Below are 23,311 nucleotides of genomic sequence, written 5' to 3' on the forward strand. Positions count from 1 at the left end.
GGCACTGTACATAGCCAACGGTGTTAATCGGAGGTGCGGGGCGAAGGACAAAATGAACAAACCAAAAAGCAGTTCTAAAGAAATTAGTTTTCAATCTCCATTGAAACGATTGTAAACCTCGACAATGGCCAGCGTCCGTGCCACGTGTCACTGCCGAGGCCGCTTGAGGATGACGGAGGGGGGGGGAGAGTGACGCGGTAGAACGCGTGGATCTAATTGGCTGCCGTGGAGGTGGCCCACCAGAAGGCGGTGACCCCCGAGCTGCTCCCGAGTTGCTGGAGGAGACTTCCCGATGCCACTTATGGCGTCGGCGGCGGGCGTCGGCGGGCGCCTGAGGCTGAGAGCGCAGAGGAGTCGGTCGCGGGGAGCGGGGTTCGTGTCCATGCGGCTGTCGGGTGGCGAGAGATGACGGCGTGTGGTGAGTTCATGGTGTCGTGGGGTGTGAGCGAGCGCCTAAGAAGGGAGGGCAATGGGTGATGTGGTCCGTGTAGCACTGCGGGAGTCCACACGGGCGATTTTTCATGTTGTGTACATAAATGTCTGTGTGTGGTGCAGTAGTGATGCCCAGGGCGTATGGAAGTGGAGCAGTTGCGCGATACTTGGTGCGCTGCACTACAAACACATGGCCTGAAATCGGTGGCGAGCAATAAATAATTAAATCAACCAGTCTTGCCCCTCACAAACCCGCACTGGCCAGCGAGGTGGTTACTCAAAACCCCCCGATCAACTACCGATAAGGCATGGGAAGGCATTTTAGCAGCAAGATTGTACATTATCACATCCAGGTCTGTTTTGTCGATTGGATTTATATAGTTGTCTCTTTGTTGAATCTTGCACGAGATGTTTTCTGCTTTAATCAGGCGCATTTACATATATGGCACGGTTGGATCCACACCTCGGATTAGCGCAGTTGGCTATGTACGGTGTGAAAGAAGTTAAACTTACATACACATAGTACATTTATTCTAACGTGCACTGGATTTGCTGTTTGCCATGCGAGTTTAATCTGACGCTATCTTGGTACAGCATACTTGGTATCGTTTATATCACTGTATTCTTATCAGAGGATGTTGTGGTTGTTCACATTGGGATGATGCATTTATTTGGAATGCTAACGTACGGGCAATTGGAATTTACCAGGAAATTGTGCCTATCCAAAATTAACGCTTTTTGCAATTGAAAAATTAGCTACGTAGGCTCCTATACCTCCCTTTTCGCAGAGGTCGTCAACAGAGGCTGAGCTCTGTTACTCACACCCCCAGTCAGTGAGGTGAGGGAGCGAGTGCCACCACTTCCCCCTTTGCGCCGTGGTGAAGGAGGCGGTTCATTCCCACTCAGAAGTCTTCGTCAAGTGGAGTGAAACCTACCTCGCTTTAACTGTTTTTAGTATTTTTTAATTAAACTAAACTGTTTTTTTAACCAGATAAGGCCCACTGAGCTAGCTATAAAGCTCTTTTTCAGAAACGAACCTGGCTATCACAAATTATAGCTCAACAAAGTGGCTTATCGCGTGGAAATGTATAACAGCCACATACTCTAAACGCGTGATGTTGATTCTAAATGTGGAGGGAAAACTCGGAGGGCCCAGAGAAAAATCCATGCGACCACGGGGAGAGAGACACGCAGACTACAAATATACAGCCGTCAGGGTCGAACCCACGACCTCCTGTATATGAGGTGAGGTAGTTAACATCTCACCACTGTAACACCCGAAAATTTAATATAAAGTGCCACTTTAGGGAGTATGGTGCCATATAACTGGGAGTATTTTTCATGATCCTCATTTCTACCTTTATGTTCGTTGGTAAAGTTGTGGTCTTGTTTATGATCCCTCCACTGACTCCCGATTAATTAGTGGATCAAGTACAGGATCACCCTCGCTGTCTTTAAGATCCTCCATGGACTCGTTCCTGCCTTCAGCTCCCCTCTCGTTTCACTCCCCCTCCACCAACCCAGTACTCTCTTGACCCCCCATCTCATCTCTCTACTCCCCTCCACTCGCTCAACGCCCAGCAATACGTCAAAAGTACAACAATACCCCAATTTACGTTTCTACCCCCCCCCCCCCCCGCCTTTTGCGTCATTTCGAAAATACGTCGTCACTTTGTTCTTAACATCGCTACCCAATTTGCGTCGCCTCAAGCCCACACACTTAGGTCGCTGATGGCATCGTTCGTCCTTTCTTGTTATCCGTCGCCTCTCAGCCTTCACCTCCACCTGCTACTAACCCTGCATGCGAACTATTTAGCGTCGCGCGTAAATAAATGCACTCTGCTGTACAGAGTACAATATATTATTTATGTACTGCATTTTGTAAATTTTTAAAATATTGTACTGTATCTTATTGTACCTTGTATAATTTGTGTTAAAATGTCCTATTGTACACTCTTGTTGAGTACAGTATTTTTTGTAATTTAATGTGACGTTGTGGGTACGTGGAGGTCTCTAGAATGAAGATGCACGCATAAATACACAGTGTCACTATACCCTCTGTTGTTTTTGTTTAGTTCTTATGAAAAAAAATGCTTTGATTCACATTCATTCGATATTCGTCATCGCACCTTTCAGGAACACATCCTTGACATCATAAACTGGGGAATTGCCCTACGTAAATAGAATAATTTTTGGGCGGATTGTAACGTGGTAGAGAACCTACTACTAGTGGTAGTACTACTAGAGATGTGATGGTGGATCGTAGCATGGTATAGAACCTGCTACTAGTAGTAGTACTACTAAAGATGGGATGGTGGATCGTAGCGTGATACATAACTTATTACTAGTAGTAGTACTACTAGAGATGGGATGGTGGATCGTAACGTGGTACAGCACCTACAACTAGTAGTAGTGTAGTGTCAATGAATCGGAGACGAGGTTTGTAAGAGGCACCTTTTTTATTTAGAACATTCACAGTCTCGCTTGCACACTCTCTACAGTTGCTTAGCCTAGCCTATACACAATGCTAACCATCTACCGCTGACGGCGCTGACTGAGACAGCCAACAAATATCTGGCAGCGCAATATTGAGCGACGATTGCAGCGACGACGGTGACGACGGCGACGAGACGACAGCGACGACGAGACGAATCAAATCCCAGAACCGGCGGCCTCGAGCTCCTGCTCTCAGCTCCTATTCTATTAGCGCGGCCTAACTCCGCCCTGGCCGCGCCTCCCTTCTCGATCCCACTAGCAGTTTCCTGGGGCTTCCAGACAGGGTCCTCCGTGACCCTTGCCCCAGTTTCTCCGCCCTGCCAACACACGGTGCACACGCTCACCGGCGTGTGCACTATCCGTCCACCACAGTTGCTGCTGTTGTCCACCAGCCGGTGCTATTACACTACACTAGTACGACTAGAGATTGGATGGTGGATTGTAACGTGGTACAGAATCTACTACTAGTAGTAGTACTACTAGAGATGGGATGGTGAATCCAAACATGGTACAGAACTTACTACTAGTAGTACTACTAGAGATGGGATGGTGGATCGTAACATGGTATAGAACCTACTACTAGTGTAGAGGTGTTACGGAGGGCTTAACAAACACACTGGGCGTGGTTATGCCCATATGCCGAGAGGCGCTTACATCGACGTCCGCACCGTTCAGCCTGGGGGGCTGACGCGGAGCTGGGATCCCCCACGGCCCCACCCCTCAGTGGGGGAGTTGATATATAAGGCGGTGAGCCGGAGGGCTCGGGGTTCAATGTTCAGCCTTAACCAGTGAAGCAAGAAGACCTGCTAGATAGGCCCTGGGACTCCCCTGGATTGCTGTCCTTCTCAGGACCGACCAGGGCAAGCCAGTGGCGTGGCCCTGAAAGCCCAGAGCCGATGCTTTTGTAAGAGCCGGTCTGGGGACTCAGGGTGCCGTAATCCCAGCTTTACCAGGGCTGGGTTAGCTAGCCTCCCCTAGCCCGGTAGTGGAGGACCTATGAGTAGGCTAGCTGTGACATAGAGTGTTGATCTCCCAGTTAGACGGGTGATGGGGCCGATACCCCTTCAAGTGTTGTACATCTTGGCCTGTTATGTACTTTGTGCTTAATAAATAAGTGTGCCTCCAACTACGTCGTCCAAGTCTCCTGGAACCTACTACAACTGGCGTCAGAAGTGGTCTTCTAAGGATGGATACAAGACGGACGGCTCGTACCAGGGAACCGGGGGAGGAGGAAACTTCAGCCGACTCAGAGCCTGAGATTGCAGAGGGCGAATCCGAGCAACCGGGGCCGAGTCCACCCACACCGCAACGGCAGGACGGGTGGGGACCGTCGGCTGATGGACTACGGCTGGCTCACTCCCGCCTGGCGGAGCTACTCTACGCGGCAGCCGCCACGTTGGAGGAAATTACTCGCCTGGGGGCTGGAGGAGCGGCACGGGGTGACGACGGACGACACGTGGCGCCGGTTCCCGCCATTTCTACGGGCCTGGAAGTCGGATTTGCCGCCATCAGTACAATGGGTGCTGAGGGCGGGGCCGGGCTACGTCAGGCGACCGACTCTCGCCAACCAGGAACCGCCACGTTGTCAATGGCGGCCGGTGTGTCACCAGGAGAGCGACCGCCGATGGCACCCGCCCTTCCCGCCAAAACTGTACGGAGTGGCGGGAACGACGGGGCGTGATCTTCAACTGCGGACGCCGCATTACAGCAGCGATTACCACCTCTCAAGGAGTTCGTGGGGGAAGACGGTGACTGGGGAGGCTTCCGAAGACGCTTCCTTGCTCACCAAGAAATGGCACGATGGACAGATGACGAGGCGCTACGCGCGCTACCGGCGATGCTCGACAGTGACGCCCTCGCTACCCTCACCTCGGCGCCAAGGGCGAAGCGCGCCACGCTGCAAATGGCGCTTCAACTCCTGTCTGCAGTCTATGGACCACCTTCGGACTGCAGGCAGCTGTTCTACGATCGCCAGCGGGGCGCCAAGGAATCGCCTCTGGCATACCGCACAGCTCTCCTGCCCTAGCGAAGGCGGATTTTCCTCGGATGGACGAGGAAGGGGTGGATGCCATGGTGGCAGAGAAGATACTGCTGTTGGCGGACGATTTGGACATTGTCGTCTTGGCGCAAGACGACACGGAGATGTGTTCCCTGTGGGCCGCGCGGCACATCTACGCTAACTTGCTGTCCCAGCGTCGCAAGGCCAGCAAGGCGGCGGCCGGGCATACCGTGGCTACAACCACCCTCCCATCGGAAGAGGTCTGCGCTGTGGATCGCCCGATGGAGTGGAGAGCCGGGGGACGACAGGCTCGGGACGGACCGAGCCGCCAGGATCAGCCCAAGCCGTCTGGGGCGCTCACGCGCTGCTACAACTGTGGCCTCCGGGGCCATGTGGCTTCGGGATGCCGGGCTCCTCGACAGCGTGGGGCGACGCCTCGGCCGGACGTCGGGCCCAAGCCTCACCAGCAAACTCCGGCAAGTCGTGGCACCACACATGTTTGGCCTACGCACACACCTGTGACACACTCACGCACTGCAATGAACGGGGGTCAAAAATTGCCTGTCATCGCGCCGAAATGTGCCACAGTGGGGAGTGCGTTCAAACCAGGCCAGTGGTCCGAGTTGGCCCATCGCGTTGTCGCCGCGTTGTCAGGGTCGTCGGTCGTTGTAGGGCATATTGATGGGGTTGAGGTGCGGGTCTTAGTTGATACGGGAGCATCGACAACTATTGTGTCCGATTTGATTCATAACATTCTCCCCGTTCAAAGCCGTCCTTTGCTCCCCGTTGATGTTCCATGCTACGCTGCTAATGGGGGCTCGCTGGGCATTATTGGACAGATCCGTGCGCAAATTTGTATTGGGGACATCAAATTATCTGGCCCGATATTGGTCTCCTCCTCGCTGGCGGTTCCGTGCCTGTTGGGGACGGATTTCTTGGCCAAAATGCCGATTCGTATCTTGGTCGACCAGGGTTGCATCGAACTCCCGTCGGGCCAACGTATGATGTTTTTGTCCTCCCCCGCTACTGTCCATACGGCATTTGCGACGGTACAGGCGCTGGTTGCGAGGACGGTACGCGTACCGCCGGGAGCTCAGATGCTCGTGCCTCTTAGGCTGCGGCGACCATTTGCCCAGGGCGTTGGGGATCGGGGGGTTCTGTTGGGACCATCTAGGGCCGGTGTCAACGGACCCGAATTGATAGCAGCCCAGACCATTGTGAAAGGGGACGGGGACCCCTTCATTGCGGTCCTCAATGTGGGATCGCGAACGGCTGTGGTTCCTCAAGGGACCATGCTTGCGCATGCGACGCCGGTACCCTGTGAGGAACCGGTCATTGGTCAGGTGAGCGCCGCTCCGCCGACGCGACCGCATTCGGACCGTGATGAGGGGTGGCTGGATGCGCTTTGTGCGGGATCATCGAATCCTCCTGCGCGAGTTTTCCGACGTTTTTAGTCAAAACAAATACGATATTGGGTGTACTAAACTGCTGCGACACCATATTGACACGGGTGACAGCGTGCCAATCTGCCAAAATCTTTTTCGGTTGAGTCCCGCCGAAAAGGATCATGTCAAATCGGCCGTAGACGACATGCTAGCTGCTGATATTATATCCCCTTCTACCAGCCCTTGGGGTGCGCCGATCGTCTTAGTTAAAAAACATGACGGCTAATTGCGGTTTTGTGTTGATATTCGTCGGCTAAACAAGATTTCTGTAGCCGACGCATACCCGCTTCCTCGGATGGATGAATCGCTTGATGCCCTGGCGGGAGCGCGGTTCTTCTCCACATTGGATTTATTGTCCGGGTTCTGGCAGCTCCCTCTGGATGATGAATCTAAACCGAAAACTGCTTTCCGTACGCCGCACGGCCTTTTCCAATTTAACCGCTTGCCGATGGGGCTACATTCAGCGCCGACAACTTTTCAGTGATTAATGGAATTGGTCCTGGCTGGGTTGCAATGGGATTCATGTTTAATTTACTTAGACGATGTCATCGTCTTTAGTAAAACATTCGATGAACACCTCCAGAGGTTGCGTGCCGTTTTTTTCAAAATGCGGGCTGCTAATTTGAAATTCAAGCCCCAGAAGTGTCATTTGCTCCGCGAATCGGTGCGGTATTTGGGTCAGATTGTCGGACGTTCAGGTATTGCCACAGATCCCGCCAAAACGCAATGTGTCAGCTCCTGGCCGACTCCCACCTCGGTGGGGGAGGTCAGGAGTTTCATTGGATTCGCGTCATATTACCGACAGTTTGTCGATGATTTCGCTACGATTGCGAAACCCTTACATGCCTTGACATCCAAGGGGGTCAAGTTTCATTGGGGTCAGGAGGAGGAGGCTGCTTTTCGCTCCCTCCGGGACGCCCTAGTGGGGGCTCCGCCATTGAGTTACCCTGACTTTACAAAACCCTTCTTGCTCGATACAGACGCAAGCAACACGGGCATTGGGGGCGTGCTTTCGCAGGTTGTTGGGGGCGTAAAGCATGTGGTTGTGTACGGCAGTCGGGTGTTGTCTCCGGCGGAACAAAGGTACTGTGTTACCCGTCGGGAACTATTGGCAATTGTTTACTTCATTCAGCAATATCGCCCATATCTGTATGGTCAACATTTCACCGTCCGCACAGATCATGCGGCGCTGCAGTACGCATTGCGGGTTCAACAGCCATTGGGACAATTGTTTCGATGGTTGGAGATTCTCTAAGATTTCGATTTTGAAACTGCTTATCGTAAGGGCGTTCGCCACACGAACGCAGACGCTCTGTCGCGTTTGCCGCCCACCTCCGAGTGCGCTTGCCTCCTGGGTTCGGTGCGTTGCAGACCTCCGAATATGATCTCTGATTCGGTCCTTGTGGCCGCCGCTGATGCACCTTTGATTACCGGTCCTATTGAGCAAGAAGGGAGGGATTCTTTGCTGGGATTGTCTGTTGCGGAGTGGGGGCGCCTCCAAATGGAGGACACCTCCCTCCTCGCTTTGCGCTGTCGCATCGGGGGAGTTGGTCGGGGGGCGGAAAATGTCGACTCGTGGGGGTTATTTCAGGGTCTTTTGATGCATTGGGACGGGAGATCCCGCCGCCACCGGCTGGTGGTGCCTTCCGCATTGAGGGGTAGAGTGGTGTGGGCTGCGCACGAGCGACTCCTTCACCTGGGGACTCACAAAACCCTTGCCATGCTCCAGCTGGATTTTTCTTGGCCGGGCATGGCAAGGGACGTGGATGAGCTTTTAGGGTCGTGTACTCAGTGCGCGCAACGGAAGCCACCAGCATGGGGGTCCAACCCACCATTGCAGTCTATCAAAGTTTCCTGGGTTAACAAGCTCGTTGCACTTGATATTCTGGGCCCATTCCCCGCTACACCTAGGGGAAATAGATACCTATTGACCGGGGTAGAATATTTTACGCGATGGCCTTATGGCCTGGCCCCTCGCCAACCAGTCGGCAGCAGCCATCGCGGAGGCCTTTGTCCAGGGCTACGTCCTCGACAAAGGTGCTCCGGAGCGGCTGCTGACCGACCAGGGTAAAGATGTTTCGGGTAAACTTCTCCACGAAGTATGCGAGCTCCTGGGAACGAAAAAAATTCGTACCTCCCCATATCATCCGCAAACTGACGGGATGATGGAGCGTCTGCATCGGACTATCACGTCCATGCTGTCCCAACAGGTCTCTGAATCCCAGACCGATTGGGACCTTCATATTCCGGGGGTTTTGGCGGCATACAGAATGGCTCCGCATTCGGCGACCGGATTTTCGCCCTTTTTCCTAATATATGGCCGCGAGGCTAACCCACCTGTCGCGACTCAGCTGCAGATCTCCACGCCGCATGCTAAATCTAAATTGACCGACCATGTCAAATTCAACATCGCTAAATTGACAGAGGGGCGGGAGGCGGCCATCCAGAATTCAGAACTTCGCCAAAAGGCGAATGAGAGGCTCAGGCTGGGTCGAGCACATGTGCTCCAGTGGAAACCGGGTGACAAGGCGTGGTTGCACTGTCCCCAAATAACACTGGTGACCTCATCTAAGCTGGTGCGGCCGTGGCGGGGGCCCGTGGAAGTTGTGCAGGTCTTGCGGCCACAATGTGTGCATATCCGGTGGGGGAAGCGTCGGTGGTTCGTGCACCCCTCCAGGTTGAAACCGTTCGTTGCGCCCCATGTTCCTACCACACACACGCATGGCCAAACATGTGAGGGGTCCACCAACTCCCGGAGTCCGACTTCGCTGCTTTCGCCTAACTTGCCACCAACTGTTCCACCTCCAGGTGCACCAGGATTGACGTGCTCACGACCGCCAACCCCTCCCGGGGGGGTCGGGGGTCGCTCAGCAGCGAAGCCTGACTCTCTCGCACCCGGACTGTTGACACCCACCACTGGGCCAACCGGGGTTGCCCCTTGTGACGGCCCCGCTGCAAGAACGCGCGCCAAAATGCGCAGACTTTTGTGAGGACGGCCGCTTGTGCAGCCCTTGCGGGGGGTCGCGGAGTGGGGGGGGGGGGGGTCCTGGAAATTGTATATATGTTGGTTTTTTTTATGGGATGAGGTATTTATTCGGGGGGGGGGGGGTGCGTCGGGTTATTTTTATCTTTCTTGTTGTTGTTGTTCTTGTTAAATTACGCGAGGCACACACGGATTTGGGGAATGCATCTTTATTGAGATTTTGTTGCAGCCGGGATGGCTGCGGGCTGTACAGGGGGGGGGGGGGTGATGTAGAGGTGTTATGGAGGGCTTAACAAACATACTGGGCGTGGTTATGCCCGTACGCCGAGAGGCGCTTACATCGACGTCCGCACCGTTCGACCTGGGGGGCTGACGCGGAGCTGGGATCCCCCACGGCCCCACTCCTCAGTGGGGGAGTTGATATATAAGGCGGTGAGCCAGAGGGCTCGGGGTTCAGTGTTCAGCCTTAACCAGTGAAGCAAGAAGACCTGCTAGATAGGCCCTGGGACTCCCCTGGATCGCTGTCCTTCTCAGGACCGACCAGGGCAAGCCAGTGGCGTGGCCCCGAGAGCCCAGAGCCGATGCTCTTGTAAGAGCCGGTCTGGGGACTCAGGGTGCCGTAATCCCAGCTTAACCAGGGCTGGGTTAGCTAGCCTCCCCTAGCCCGGTAGTGGAGGACCTAGGAGTAGGCTAGCTGTGACATAGAGTGTTGATCTCCCAGTTAGACTGGTGAAGGGGCCGATACCTCTTCAAGTGTTGTACATCTCGGCCTGTTATGTACTTTGTGCTTAATAAATAAGTGTGCCTCCAACTACGTCGTCCAAGTCTCCTGGAACCTACTACACTAGTAGTAATACTACAAGAGATGGGATGGTAGATCCTAACATGGCACCGAACCTAACGTGGTACAGAAGCTACTACTCGTAGTAGTGCTACTCAAGATGGGATGGTGGATCCTAACGTGGTACAGTACCTATACATAAGATGCTCAATAACTAAGTTCCTATGTATACTATACAAACATCTATGTGAAAGTGTATATTATTGATATGCGAAGGTATGTTACCTTTTCTATTATACTATATGTATAATTAGTTGTTTATAATGTAAACAAAATATATATTATCATTAAAATAGTCCCCATAAATCGAGTGGGGAAAACATTTTTAATAGAGGACACATGAAAGAGACTATCGCCAGTCAGAGATGCTAACACTTGGGCGCCATTTGGTGCCTGAATGGCTCGCCGTGGAAAGTAAAACATTTCGGGCTAAATTGTTAAGTTGGTAAATCTCGTAGGTTAAGACGAGGTACTGTGCTATGTAAAACAAAGTCCTTGACTTACGAACGTCCGACTTGCGACAACCTGCACTTTACGAACACCCTAACTTACGAACACCACGCACTTACAAACATTCTGCAATTACACCCGCACTTACGAACACCCGTACTTATGAATCAGCTTCCATGAAAATGTTTTAACATCGACTGAAAATGCGAACTCTCACTTGAAAATTTAACCACGGAACTATTTTGTTCAGCGGAGCAATCCTCCGTGAGATGTAGTGATGTAATGGGATTGAATGTGTGTGCCGAACGGGCAACGCTGTCGTGGGCAGTTCTGTGGGGGGAGGGCCAACTTAGATTGGCCTTTCCCATCATGGTGTTTGTGACCACCACAGCGGCCAAAAGGGGGCTCTGGACAGGTGCGAGGGGCTGGTAACCCCTCAACCTTCAATTAATTACCGCTACGACGGAAAATTGTAATTAATAAGGCCCTGGGGGGATAGGCGTCTATGACGTCTCCTGGCCAATCCCCATTTGGCGGAGCCAGGAGATTGAATCTTTACCCTCGGGGGTCCTCCAGAAACAACAAAAAACCACTACATGTGGCCACGTAGAATGTTGGAACGCTCACTGCGGAGGAGATTCTGCCACTCCTCTGTCGGGAGCTGGACCAGTACCGCCTGGATCTCTGTGGTATTCAGGAGGTCCGGTGGACCAGCTCTGGCTCCTGCCACCATGAGGGGTGGAAAGTCCTCTTCTCGGGGCAGGAGACTGCCAAACAACAGGGTGTGGCTCTTCTTCTGAACAAAAGAATGAAGGGGCGTGGGAGCGTGGCGGTGAGGTGTGGGAAGCTGTAAGCCCCAGGCTACTTTGGGCTCACCTTCCCATCAACCTAAGGCGAGGAGTGGTGGTCATGGTTACTTATGCCCCCACTGAAGACAAACATCTGTGGAGGGATGCAGGCAAGGCCAATGAGTCGGATGCCTTTTATGACCTCCTGTCACAGGTGCTAGCTAAAGTGGCCCCTCGGGATAGAGTCATCTTGTAGGGTGACTTCAATGCCCGAGTTGGTCATGATGCTGACACCTGGTCTGGAGTGATTGGAAGGCATGGGCCAGAACAGCTCATTAACAATGGCAGGAGGCTGCTAGATTTTGTGCAGACCATGGGCTTGTAATTACCAATACGCTGATTCCGGCATCGGCGCATCCACACAACATCATGGATGTATGCCGGGTCCAAGCAAGATCATCTGCTGGACTACATAGTGACGGAACAGCGGATGCGGGCCCATGTCCTTGACACCAGGACCTACCATGGAGCTGATCTGCCCACTGACCATCGACTTGTCATCTGAAAGATGCGCCTGCCATTCTTCCACCCAGTGGTGGGTGTACACCCAGGACCCCATTTCAAACCCTTAGTGGCATGGACTCAGTTAGCTGATGAAAGTTGCAAGCGAGAATTTCATCATCGCTTGCGGCTGGGGTTGGCATCGTCCCCACTCCTCCTGATGTCGAGAAGAAATGGGCGAGGTTTAGGACTGTGGCTCATGCAGCTGCAATGGCTGCTTTGAGTACACGGTCCAGACCTCCCCAGAGACCCTGGGTGACAGAGGAGGTGTGCAAGCTGGCTGAAAAAAAGCAACAAGCCCACTCTCATCGGCTACAGCATCCCACGTAGGAGAATGAGGAGGCTTGCCGCAGCCTTCGCTTGGAGGTTTGAAGAGCCGTGAGGGGCTGCAAGGATGGCTGGTGGTCGCGGATTGCTGAGGAGATGGAGTCTGCGTCAATGGCCCACGATCACAAATCGCTCTTTAATTCCATCAAAAAAGTAGGGGAAAGAACGGTGATCCAATCTCCGACCCCCAGGAACGGTGATCCAATCTCCGACCCCCAGGAGCAGGTTTGCGGATTTGCTGAGCATTTCTGTGATGTCCTGGGGGAGGGGACATCCCTCAGCCTGGATAACAACGTGGGACAAAGTAGGGATGATGCTGACGAGGCTGCAGTGCCTCAAATATTGAAAGAAGTCACCTCCTGTGAGTAGCTGGCTGAGGTGCCATCTGTTGAAGAACTGAAGGCAATCCAGAGTTTGAGACCAGGAAAGGCACCAGGCGGAGATGATCTCCCAAGCGAAATGCTGAGGGAGGGTGGCATTTTTCCACAGACTGCTCTACATGACATCATAACAACAGTCTGGACCACTGGATGGGTTCCGCAGGACTGAAAGGATGCCTGGTGGTCCCACTCTTTAAGAAGGGGGACCGCACAGACTGTAACAACTACAGGGGTATCTCACTCCTCAGTGTGCCGGGAAAGGTCCTGGCAAGGATTATTCAAAATCGCCTTGCTAGGCACGCTGAAGAGAGGCTTGCAGAGCCCCAATGCGGTTTCAGGAAAGGTTGGTCCTGCACAGATGCCATATTTTCTGTCCGTCTGCTATAGCAGAGTTGTAGGGAATTCCAAGAAGACCTACATCTCTTCTTTATTGACTTGGTCAAGATCGATGATACCATCAGTAGGTCTGGGTAGTTCTTCGTGCTTTCGAAGTCCCTGACACTCTGCTCATGATCATTAAGGACCTTCATGATGGTGATCGGTCCGAGGTAAAACTACGTGGCCAGGAGTCGGAGCCATTCCCTTTTCACCTTTGGGGTGCGATAGGGATGTTCCCTTGGCTCCCACACTTTTTAACATCTATTTCGACCACGTAGTTCGTGAAGCCTTCAATAGCTGTACCGGAGGAATCTTCATCTGATACAGGTACAATGGGAGGCTAATCGATGCACGGGTGCGGTCAAGGAATGGCTCCCTATTGCTCAACCATGTTATGTATGCCGATGATCTGGTAATTGCGGCTCACTCAGAGGAGGAGTTGGAGGCGCTGCTTCTGAACCTGGAGCTTGCCACTAAGAGGTGGGGCCTTACCATCAGCTCCAGCAAAACTAAGCACCTGCCTGGATATTTTGTACCATTGGACACTCCACCCCCACAGCTCCCAATTAGTAGGGCAGTTGTGGAGAGAGCGGAGAGTTTCCCATACCTGGGCAGTGTGCTCATGACTGGCTCGGTTTAACAGCAGAGGTCTCACTCCGAATCAGTCGAGCGGCATTATCTTTTCATCGGTTGCGTAACGCTTTGTGGAAGCTACCTGGTATTTCACTCCGCACGAAGCTTCAGGTCTTCTTGGCCACGGTCATTCCCTCCCTTCTCTACACTTGCGAAACGTGGACCACCCCAAATGGAACATCTTCGCCGGTTATAAACATTTAGGCTAGCCTGCCTACGGTCCATCCTGGGTTTAACCAGGCTGGATTGTGTGAGGAGCTCACAAAACCTTGAAAGATCTGGACAAAGTTCCATTGGCGAGCTCCTCCAGCAGGCAAGGCTGCGTTGGCTGGGCCATGTAGCCCGCATGCTCAGCCACCGCATGCCTAAACCGCTTTTGTTCGGCCGGATTGATGGGGCGAAATGTCCGCAGCACGGGCTCGAGAAGAGATGGAGTGATGTGGCACAGGAGGATGTGGAGCTGAGTGGACTTGCCAATGACTGGTACCAGCGGTGTCAAGATCGGCCTCTGTGGAGGAGGCTCGTGAAGGATGTTACTGGGCAGTTGGAGGCAGTTACCCTTCAACAACAACTGAGGGCAGAGGAGCGACACTCACAACAATGAGCAGAGCACCGGGTGGCTAAAGCACAGTAAGGGGCACAAGTGGGTGCATCAGCCAGTCGTTTCAGTCATTCGACCTGTGGCATCTGGGTCTGCCCAGTGACCTCCTGCCAGCGGGCGTTCGACACTTTACATGGCCTCAAGGTGCACATAGCCCGGCACAAGCGTCGTGGTGACGTCACTGCCACTTAGTGGTGAATGGCGGTTGTTGTTGTTGTGTGCGTGCGCACACACGTGGGTGTGCCCAAGTGTGTGGGTGTGGGGAGCGGCAGCGCAATGGTTAGCACGCTGTGCTAATAAACCTGATGAGCCGAGTTCGATTCCCACTCACGACCAACACCAGTGACGATTATCTGGGTCCTGGGCCTCCCCTAGGTAAGGTAGTTAACATCTCCTAGCCACCGTAGGGCCCCTGCACCCGCTTGTCTGGCTGCGTCAGCACAAACTCGCCTCGCATGTACGTTGAACTTCTTTCACACTGATAATTGTAGGTGCGACATAAGTTATTTACCAGTCCTCTTTGTTGAAGCCAGTGGGTAAACAGAAACGCTGTACACCTCGAGTGAATGTGGCTGTACCACATTCCATGTTCTGAAACAGAAGGCGGGAGGGGTGGAGGGTGAGAAAGAGTGGTGACTGCGGGTGCAATAAACATTGCAAGAAAATCTAATCCATGCAGCTGTTGCTGCTATGAGTGCTTCTGTGTACGAGTTCACGGAGATGTCTGGAGTTATAGAGAGTCACGAGTGGGTTTCACTCCCGTGTGTGTGTTTTCTTTTTAGCTGGACCCTTCTCTGTCTCTGGATCCTGTGACTCCACGGGATCCTGAAGCTTTGGAGCATTGCCTCTGTGAAGTGGAGGAGCCGCTCGTAAAGCACTGAAGAAGCGACGGGGAGGGCGCGGCTGAGTGTAGAGACGCTTCAGGTGAGCGGCGAGAACGCGGCTCAAGGTTTGGGAATTGCTTAGCTCTTATCAGAATCAGGGTGTTTTATCTTCATTTAGGTTGTGAAAAAGCGCTTCATAGATCATCAAATTCCAAGAGCAAGAAAACACGTCGTACTCAGATTGTAAATGTTCTGGCTGGTCTCTCCAACACACTGGTTAGTGCTGTACTAGTGACGAATTGGCACGTTCTGTTTACGTGACAACCCTTACTTGTTGGCTGTGTCGGGTGGTAGCGGATTTTAACAACACATTTATATATTTCTAGATTTGAAGCTTTCGTGACTGCAAGGAATCATCTTCTTAGGTTTTTTCGGTAAAGTCACGTAGAAAGTAAAATAAAATAAAAATAAAAAACAAAAATCACGACGTTTCGGAGGCAACACAAGTCTCCGTCATCAGGTGGGACCGTCACAGCCAGATTAGCTGTATCAAGTGAGGCAATGATTCAAGATGTAATCCCTTAAAAGCGAGTTGAGGGGGGAGGGAGAGGGAGGGGGGAGCTCATCAGACTATGGTAGCCAATGAAAGGAACGTATCGGGAGGGAGGGGGGGGCGAGGCCAAAAGGGTGGGCGATGGACGTGGAAGCGCTTGTGCCCAAGCGGCCAATTACTGCACACGCCAACACAATGGAGCGATTGTGCGCAAGCGGCCAGCCACTGCACCCGCCAACACAATGGGCAGAGAGGAGGAGGGGGAGGTCTAATACACATGATAGACAAAAGAACGAAAATGATGATGGGTACAAACTTAGGGGGAGCTCATCAGACTATGGTAGCCAATGAATGGAACATATCGGGAGGGAGGGGGGGGGGCGGGGGGGGGGGGGGCGAGGCCAAAAGGGTGGGCGACGGACGTGGAAGCGCTTGTGCGCAAGCGGCCAATTACTGCACACGCCAACACAATGGAGAGAGAGGGGGAGTGGGGGGTCTGATACACATGATAGACAAAAGAACGAAAATGCCCATGTTTATACCAATGCTGGCTGAACAATGAAGAGAGTACTGTTAAAATAACTGGGGATGTTAACACTCGGTAAAGTACAGTAAAATAGTGCCTGTCAGATAAGATGGTCCAAAAAATTTGTGATTAAGTCTTTTTTGCGTGGTTGATAACATCTTTCCAATGATTACTAAGTTTGTACCCATCATCACGGTTGAAATTATGTCTGTGTTTGTATATTTGTATGGCTTCGTGTACAAACCTTTGATGGTAGCCGGGAGGTTTGCAGAGAACCTTGGTCTCGGAAAAGACAATTTCATGAGAGCCCACCGAGTTGTAGCAATGATCGGCCACGGCAGAAGAATCAGTTCTGCCGTGTTTCAGATCTGACTTGTGCTCGTGGACACGATCAGAAACATGACGTTTCGTTTCTCCAATGTAGCAATCACCACAAATGCAACTCAATTTGTAGACTCCAGGATACTGTAAGTCAGGAACGACATCCTTCACAGATGGAATCAGATCACGGATTTTATGCACTGTACTGAATCGGACTTGGATCTTATGTTTGTTTAGAATTTTGGAGATCTTTTTGGTCACGCCAGCTATGTATGGTAACGTGATGGTTTTGGTCGGAGTTTCATGTGGCTGTTTCTGTGTGGTGGGAGAGACAGCTTGGCGGATAGTACGGTCAGAGTATCCGTTCATCCTGAGGGCCCGATGTACATGTCTTAATTCACCGGTCAGGTGGTGTTTGTCAGAAATGCCATGTGCTCTGTGGTATAGCGTTTTGATGAGAGAGTTCTTTTGAGATGGGTGGTGGTGGGAATCCGGTTTCAAGTAGGAGTCTGTGTGGGTGGCTTTTCTGTAGACAGAATGTCCCAAGGAACCGTCAGGACTCCTCTCAAACAGAATATCCAAGAATGGTAGTTTACCGTCTTTCTCCACTTCCATGGTGAATCTGATGGATGGGTGTCTAGAATTGATGTGGTCAAAGAAGTGGTTCAATGCTGGGAGGCCATGTGGCCAGATGACGAAAGTGTCATCCACATATCTCTTCCACAGGGAAGGACGCAGGGTGGATGTCTGTCACCAGTTATAGCCAACATATTCATGGAAAAGTTTGAATCAGACGCCATGAAACTCCGACCAAAACCATCACGTTACCATACATAGCTGGCGTGACCAAAAAGATCTCCAAAATTCTAAACAAACATAAGATCCAAGTCCGATTCAGTACAGTGCATAAAATCCGTGATCTGATTCCATCTGTGAAGGATGTCGTTCCTGACTTACAGTATCCTGGAGTCTACAAATTGAGTTGCATTTTTGGTGATTGCTACATTGGAGAAACGAAACGTCATGTTTCTGATCGTGTCCGCGAGCACAAGTCAGATCTGAAACACGGCAGAACTGATTCTTCTGCCGTGGCCGATCATTGCTACAACTCGGTGGGCTCTCATGAAATTGTCTTTTCCGAGACCAAGGTTCTCTGCAAACCTCCCGGCTACCATCAAAGGTTTGTACACGAAGACATACAAATATACAAACACAGACATAATTTCAACCGTGATGATGGGTACAAACTTAGTAATCATTGGAAAGATGTTATCAACCACGCAAAAAAGACTTAATAACAAATTTTTTGGACCATCTTATCTGACAGGCACTATTTTACTGTACTTTACCGAGTGTTAACATCCCCAGTTATTTTAACAGTACTCTCTTCATTGTTCAGCCAGCATTGGTATAAACATGGGCATTTTCGTTCTTTTGTCTATCATGTGTATCAGACCCCCCACTCCCCCTCTCTCTCCATTGTGTTGGCGTGTGCAGTAATTGGCCGCTTGCGCACAAGCGCTTCCACGTCCGTCGCCCACCCTTTTGGCCTCGCCCCCCCCCCCCCCCGCCCCCCCCCCTCCCTCCCGATACGTTCCATTCATTGGCTACCATAGTCTGATGAGCTCCCCCTAAGTTTGTACCCATCATCATTTTCGTTCTTTTGTCTATCATGTGTATTAGACCTCCCCCTCCTCCTCTCTGCCGATTGTGTTGGCGGGTGCAGTGGCTGGCCGCTTGCGCACAATCGCTCCATTGTGTTGGCGTGTGCAGTAATTGGCCGCTTGGGCACAAGCGCTTCCACGTCCATCGCCCACCCTTTTGGCCTCGCCCCCCCCTCCCTCCCGATACGTTCCTTTCATTGGCTACCATAGTCTGATGAGCTCCCCCCTCCCTCTCCCTTCTTCCTCAACTCGCTTTTAAGGGATTACATCTTGAATAATTGCCTCACTTGATACAGCTAATCTGGCTGTGACGGTCCCACCTGATGACGGAGACTTGTGTTGCCTCCGAAACGTCGTGATTTTTGTTTTTATTTTTATTTTATTTTACTTTATTCGTGACTTTACCGAAAAAACCTAAGAAGATGAACATTTATATATTTACGCGATCTAACCAAAAAAACCTCTTATGGATGATATTGGTCATGAAAGCCTGCTACATGTTAAAAAGAAAAAGCAAATGACAGGAGAATCGACATCTGTTAGTAATGTCCACCACCGTCAATAGACAAATACTGAACGCACGTGGCGTGACCCACTCGCAAAGAGCAGCAGACACATACTCTTAGTTCTTTCGGTAAAGTCACGTCGGTAAAAAATGAAATAAAAATTTATAAAAATAAAATTAAAAATTAAAAATCACGACGTTTCGGAGGCAACACAAGTCTCCGTCATCAGGTGGGACCGTCACAGCCAGATTTGCTGCATCAAGTGAAGCAGGGATTCAAGATGCAAGCCCTTAAATACAAGTTGAGGGGGGAGGAGAGGGGGGGGGGGAGCTTATCAGAATGTGGTAGCCAATGAATGGAACGTATCGGGAGGGGGGGGGGCGAGGCTAAAAGAAGGCACGAAGTGCTACATAGAACGTATCGGGAGGGGGGGGGCTAAAAGAAGGCACGAAGTGCTACGTAGGCGTCGGCGACGTGGACGTGTTTGTGCGCAAGTAACTATTGTTGCACATGCTAACGTATTGGACGAGGAGGGGGGGGGCTAAAAGAGAGTACGGGGTGCAAGTGTATATGTATATGTACAAGCACCTGTTGATACACATGATAGAAAAGAACGAAAATGCCCATGTTTATACCAGTGTTGGCTGACAATAAAGAGAGCACTGTTAAACACTGGGGATGTTAACACTCGGTAAAGTAAAATAGTGCCTGTCAGATAAGATGGTCCAAAAATGTGTAGTTAAATCTTTTTTACATGGTTAATAACATCTTTCCAATGATTACTAAGTTTGTACCCATCATCACGGTTGAAATTATGTCGGTGTTTGTATATCTGAGGTGCTCTGCAAACCCTCTGGCTACCATCAAACGTTTGTACACGAAGCCATTCAGATATACAGATATACAAACACCGACATAATTTCAACCGTGATGATGGGTACAAACTTAGTAATCATTGGAAAGATGTTATTAACCATGTAAACTTATTTAACTACACATTTTTGGACCATCTTATCTGACAGGCACTATTTTACTTTACCGTGTGTTAACATCCCCAGTGTTTAACAGTACTCTCTTTATTGTCAGCCAACACTGGTGTAATGCGAGCAAGAACAGGGTGGGTGCTGGCCTCCGCGCCACTCACGCAGGCCGGAGTATTGGGGGGCGGAGCCTGGTCAGTGGGGCATGTGGGAGGAGCCACTGCTCACCTCGGCTCCAATGGGAGACGGGGTGAACGGGGGGCGGAGACGGGGGCAGTACGAGAAGGAGGAGTCAGGGTCACGTGATGGGAAGGATATAGGGGGAGAGCTGGAAGAGATCTGGGAGTTGTAAGAGAGTGGAAATTGGGGAAAGCCACACTGGGCAGTGGTGGAGGAGTGGCGCCATTTGCCACGTGGTCGGAGGCCACGGCACCGTCGGCCAGCAGTGTACGTGGGGTAGCCGGAGCTAGCGGAGTGTGAGGAGCTAGCGGAGTGTGAGGAGCTAGCGGAGTGTGCGGGGCACATGGAGCGTGCGCGGTGTGTACGGGAGAAGAGACGCGGGTCCGACCGAGGACGCCGCGGGGTGCGAGACAAGAACCCAATAAAGGACGAACGGAGACCTACATCACCTGACAGAGTCCTTTATTACACTGGTATAAACATGGCCATTTTCGTTCTTTTCTATCATGTGTATCAACAGGTGCTTGTACATATACATGTCCATGTACACTTGCACCCCGTACTCTCTTTTAGCCCCCCCCCCCTCCTCGTCCAATACGTAGCATGTGCAATAATAGTTACTTGCGCACAAACACGTCCATGTCGCCGATGCCTACGTAGCACTTCGTGCCTTCTTTTAGCCCCCCCCCCCTCCCGATACGTTCTACGTAGCACTTCGTGCCTTCTTTTAGCCCCGCCCCCCCCCCCCTCCCGATACGTTCCATTCATTGGCTACCACGTTCTGATAAGCTCACCCCCCTCTCCTCCCCCCTCAACTTGTATTTAAGAGCTTGCATCTTGAATCCCTGCTTCACTTGATGCAGAAAATCTGGCTGTGATGGTCCCACCTGATGACGGAGACTTGTGTTGCCTCCGAAACGTCGTGATTTTTTATTTTATTTTTATTAATTTTAATTTAATTTTTTACCTACGTGACTTTACCGAAAGAACTAAGAGTATGAATCCTTGCAGTCACGAAAGCTTCAAATCTAGCAGCAGACACGTTCACAGCAGGCTGGTCTAGATCAGTGGTTATTCTCAACCTTATTTGGCAACTGCTGTACCGCCCTGGTTGAATGTTGTTTCAATCGAGTACCCCCTTTGCCTGACCCAACATGGTTCTGAGAAATTAACGTGTAAATTAACCTTATGGCAGGATCCCGGGGTCCCATAAGCCTCCGGCTCTCGCATAAACTGCGTTGCGACGTCCTTTTATGTCTGTTGAAGGCGAACGATACGGCAATCTATTTCTCTTGACGTGCTCTACACGATGCGCTAATCAAAGTGCTTGCAGGCGCCTGGCATTTATGTTGTTTGAAGGGTAGTAGATGATGTTCGTTTTGGACCATGCAGAACCGCCGGTTCAAGTATCACTCGCCACTGGTGTTAATCGTTGCTGGGAATAGAACCAGGGTTGCTGGGTTCATAGCCACGATGTGGGGGTGCCGAGATGGAGTGCCACTTCCTGTACTCATTGTCTGCAATTAATTAGCGCCGCAACCCACGCCCTAACCACCCACCCACTCCTCCACATACACACTCTGAGTAGGAGATGCTACTTCCATTCCACGTTCACCTTAGGCAGGGATGTCTTCTGGCACCTGCCTAAGGTGAATGGCGGTTGTTGTTGTGTGCGTGCGCACACACGTGGGTGTGCCCAAGTGTGTGGGTGTGGGGAACGGCAGCGCAATGGTTAGCACGCTGTGCTAATAAACCTGATGAGCCGAGTTCGATTCCCGCTCACGACCAATGCCAGCGACGATTATCTGAATGGGTTCCGGGCCTCCCCTAGGTCGACTTGGCCTCCCCTCGGTCGACTTGGCCTCAAATAGGTACCTGCATACCAGGTGAGGTAGTTAACATCTTCTAGCCACCGTAGGGCCCCTGCACCCGCCTGTCTGGCTGCTTCAGCACAAATTCGCCTCGCATGTACGTTGAACTTCTTTCACACCGTCCGTAGCCAACCGTGCTAATCGTAGGTGCGACATAAGTTATTTACCAGTCCTCTTTGTTGAAGCCAGTGGGTAGACAGAAACGCTGTACACGTCGAGTGGATGTGGCTGTACCACATTCCATGTTCTGAAACAGACGGCGGGAGGGGTGGAGGGTAAGAAAGAGTGGCGACTGCGGGTGCAATAAACATTGCAAGAAAATCTAATCCATGCAGCTGCTGCTGCTATGAGTTCACGGAGATGTCTGGAGTTATAGAGTCACGAGTGGGTTTCACTCCTGTGTATGTGTTTTCTTTTTAGCTGGACCCTTCTCTGTCTCTGGATCCTGTGACTCTATGGGATCCTGAAGCTTTGGAGCATTGCCTCTGAAGTGGAGGAGCCGCTCGTAAAGCACTGAAGAAGTGACGGGGAGGGCGCGGCTGAGTGTAGAGACACTTCAGGTGAGCGGCGAGAACGCGGCTCAAGGTTTGGGAATTGCTTAGCTCTTATCAGAATCAGGGTGTTTTATCTTCATTTAGGTTGTGAAAACGAGCTTCATAGATCATCAGATTCCAAGAGCAAGAAAACACGTCGTACTCAGATTGTAAATGTTGTGGCTGGTCTCCCCAACACACTGGTTAGTGCTGTACTAGTGACGAATTGGCACGTTCTGTTTACGTGACAACTCTTATTTGTTGACTGTGTCAGGTGGTAGCGGGTTTTAACGACACATTTATATATTTACGCGATCTAACCCAAAAAACCTCTTATGGATGATATTGGTCACGAAAGCCTGCTACGTGTTAAAAAGAAAAAGCAAATGACAGGAGAATCGACATCTGTTAGTAATGCCCACCACCATCAATAGACAAATACTGAACGCACGTGGCGTGACCAACTCGCAAAGAGCAGCAGACACGTTCACAGCAGGCTGGTCTAGATCAGTGGTTATTCTCAACCTTATTTGGCAACTGCTGTACCCCCCTGGTTGAATGGTGTTTCAATCGAGTACCCCCTTTGGCTGACCCAACATGGTTCTGAGAAATTAACGTGTAAATTAACCTTATGGCGGGATCCCGGGGTCCCATAAGCCTCCGGCTCTCGCATAAACTGCGTTGCGACGTCCTTTTATGTCTGTTGAAGGCGAACGATACGGCAATCTATTTCTCTTGACGTGCTCTACACGATGCGCTAATCAAAGTGCTTGCAGGCGCCTGGCATTTATGTTGTTTGAAGGGTAGTAGATGATGTTCGTTTTGGACCATGCAGAACCGCCGGTTCAAATATCACTCGCCACTGGTGTTAATCGTGGCTGGGAATAGAACCAGGGTTTCTGGGTTCATAGCCACGATGCGGGGATGCCGAGATGATGTGCCACTTCCTGCACTCATTGTCTGCAATTAATTAGCACCGCCACCCACCCCCTAACCACCCACCCCTCCACATACACACTCTGAGTAGGAGATGCTACTT

General features: G+C 51.4%; 1 protein-coding gene across 12 annotated transcripts in view; it reads left to right on the top strand.

Annotated features, from left to right (window-relative positions):
• The first annotated feature begins 241 nt into the window (after positions 1–241).
• Positions 242–23,311, top strand: part of LOC144737355 (NACHT, LRR and PYD domains-containing protein 3-like) — a 126,414-nt gene continuing 103,344 nt past the window's right edge. For 6 of the 12 annotated variants that reach the window (XM_078620016.1, XM_078620021.1, XM_078620013.1 and 3 more), the window contains exon 1: positions 263–418. In XM_078620016.1, the coding sequence (XP_078476142.1) occupies positions 406–418 (13 nt within the window). In that variant the 5' untranslated portion in view covers positions 263–405. Of the gene's footprint in view, positions 419–15,096; positions 15,239–22,159; positions 22,300–23,311 lie in introns of all 12 variants that reach the window. The other 6 variants (XM_078620018.1, XM_078620020.1, XM_078620024.1 and 3 more) reach the window with 4 other exon arrangements.

This window comes from Lampetra planeri, chromosome 68 (assembly GCF_965212315.1).
Source record: "Lampetra planeri chromosome 68, kcLamPlan1.2.h2, whole genome shotgun sequence".
NCBI lineage: Eukaryota > Metazoa > Chordata > Hyperoartia > Petromyzontiformes > Petromyzontidae > Lampetra > Lampetra planeri.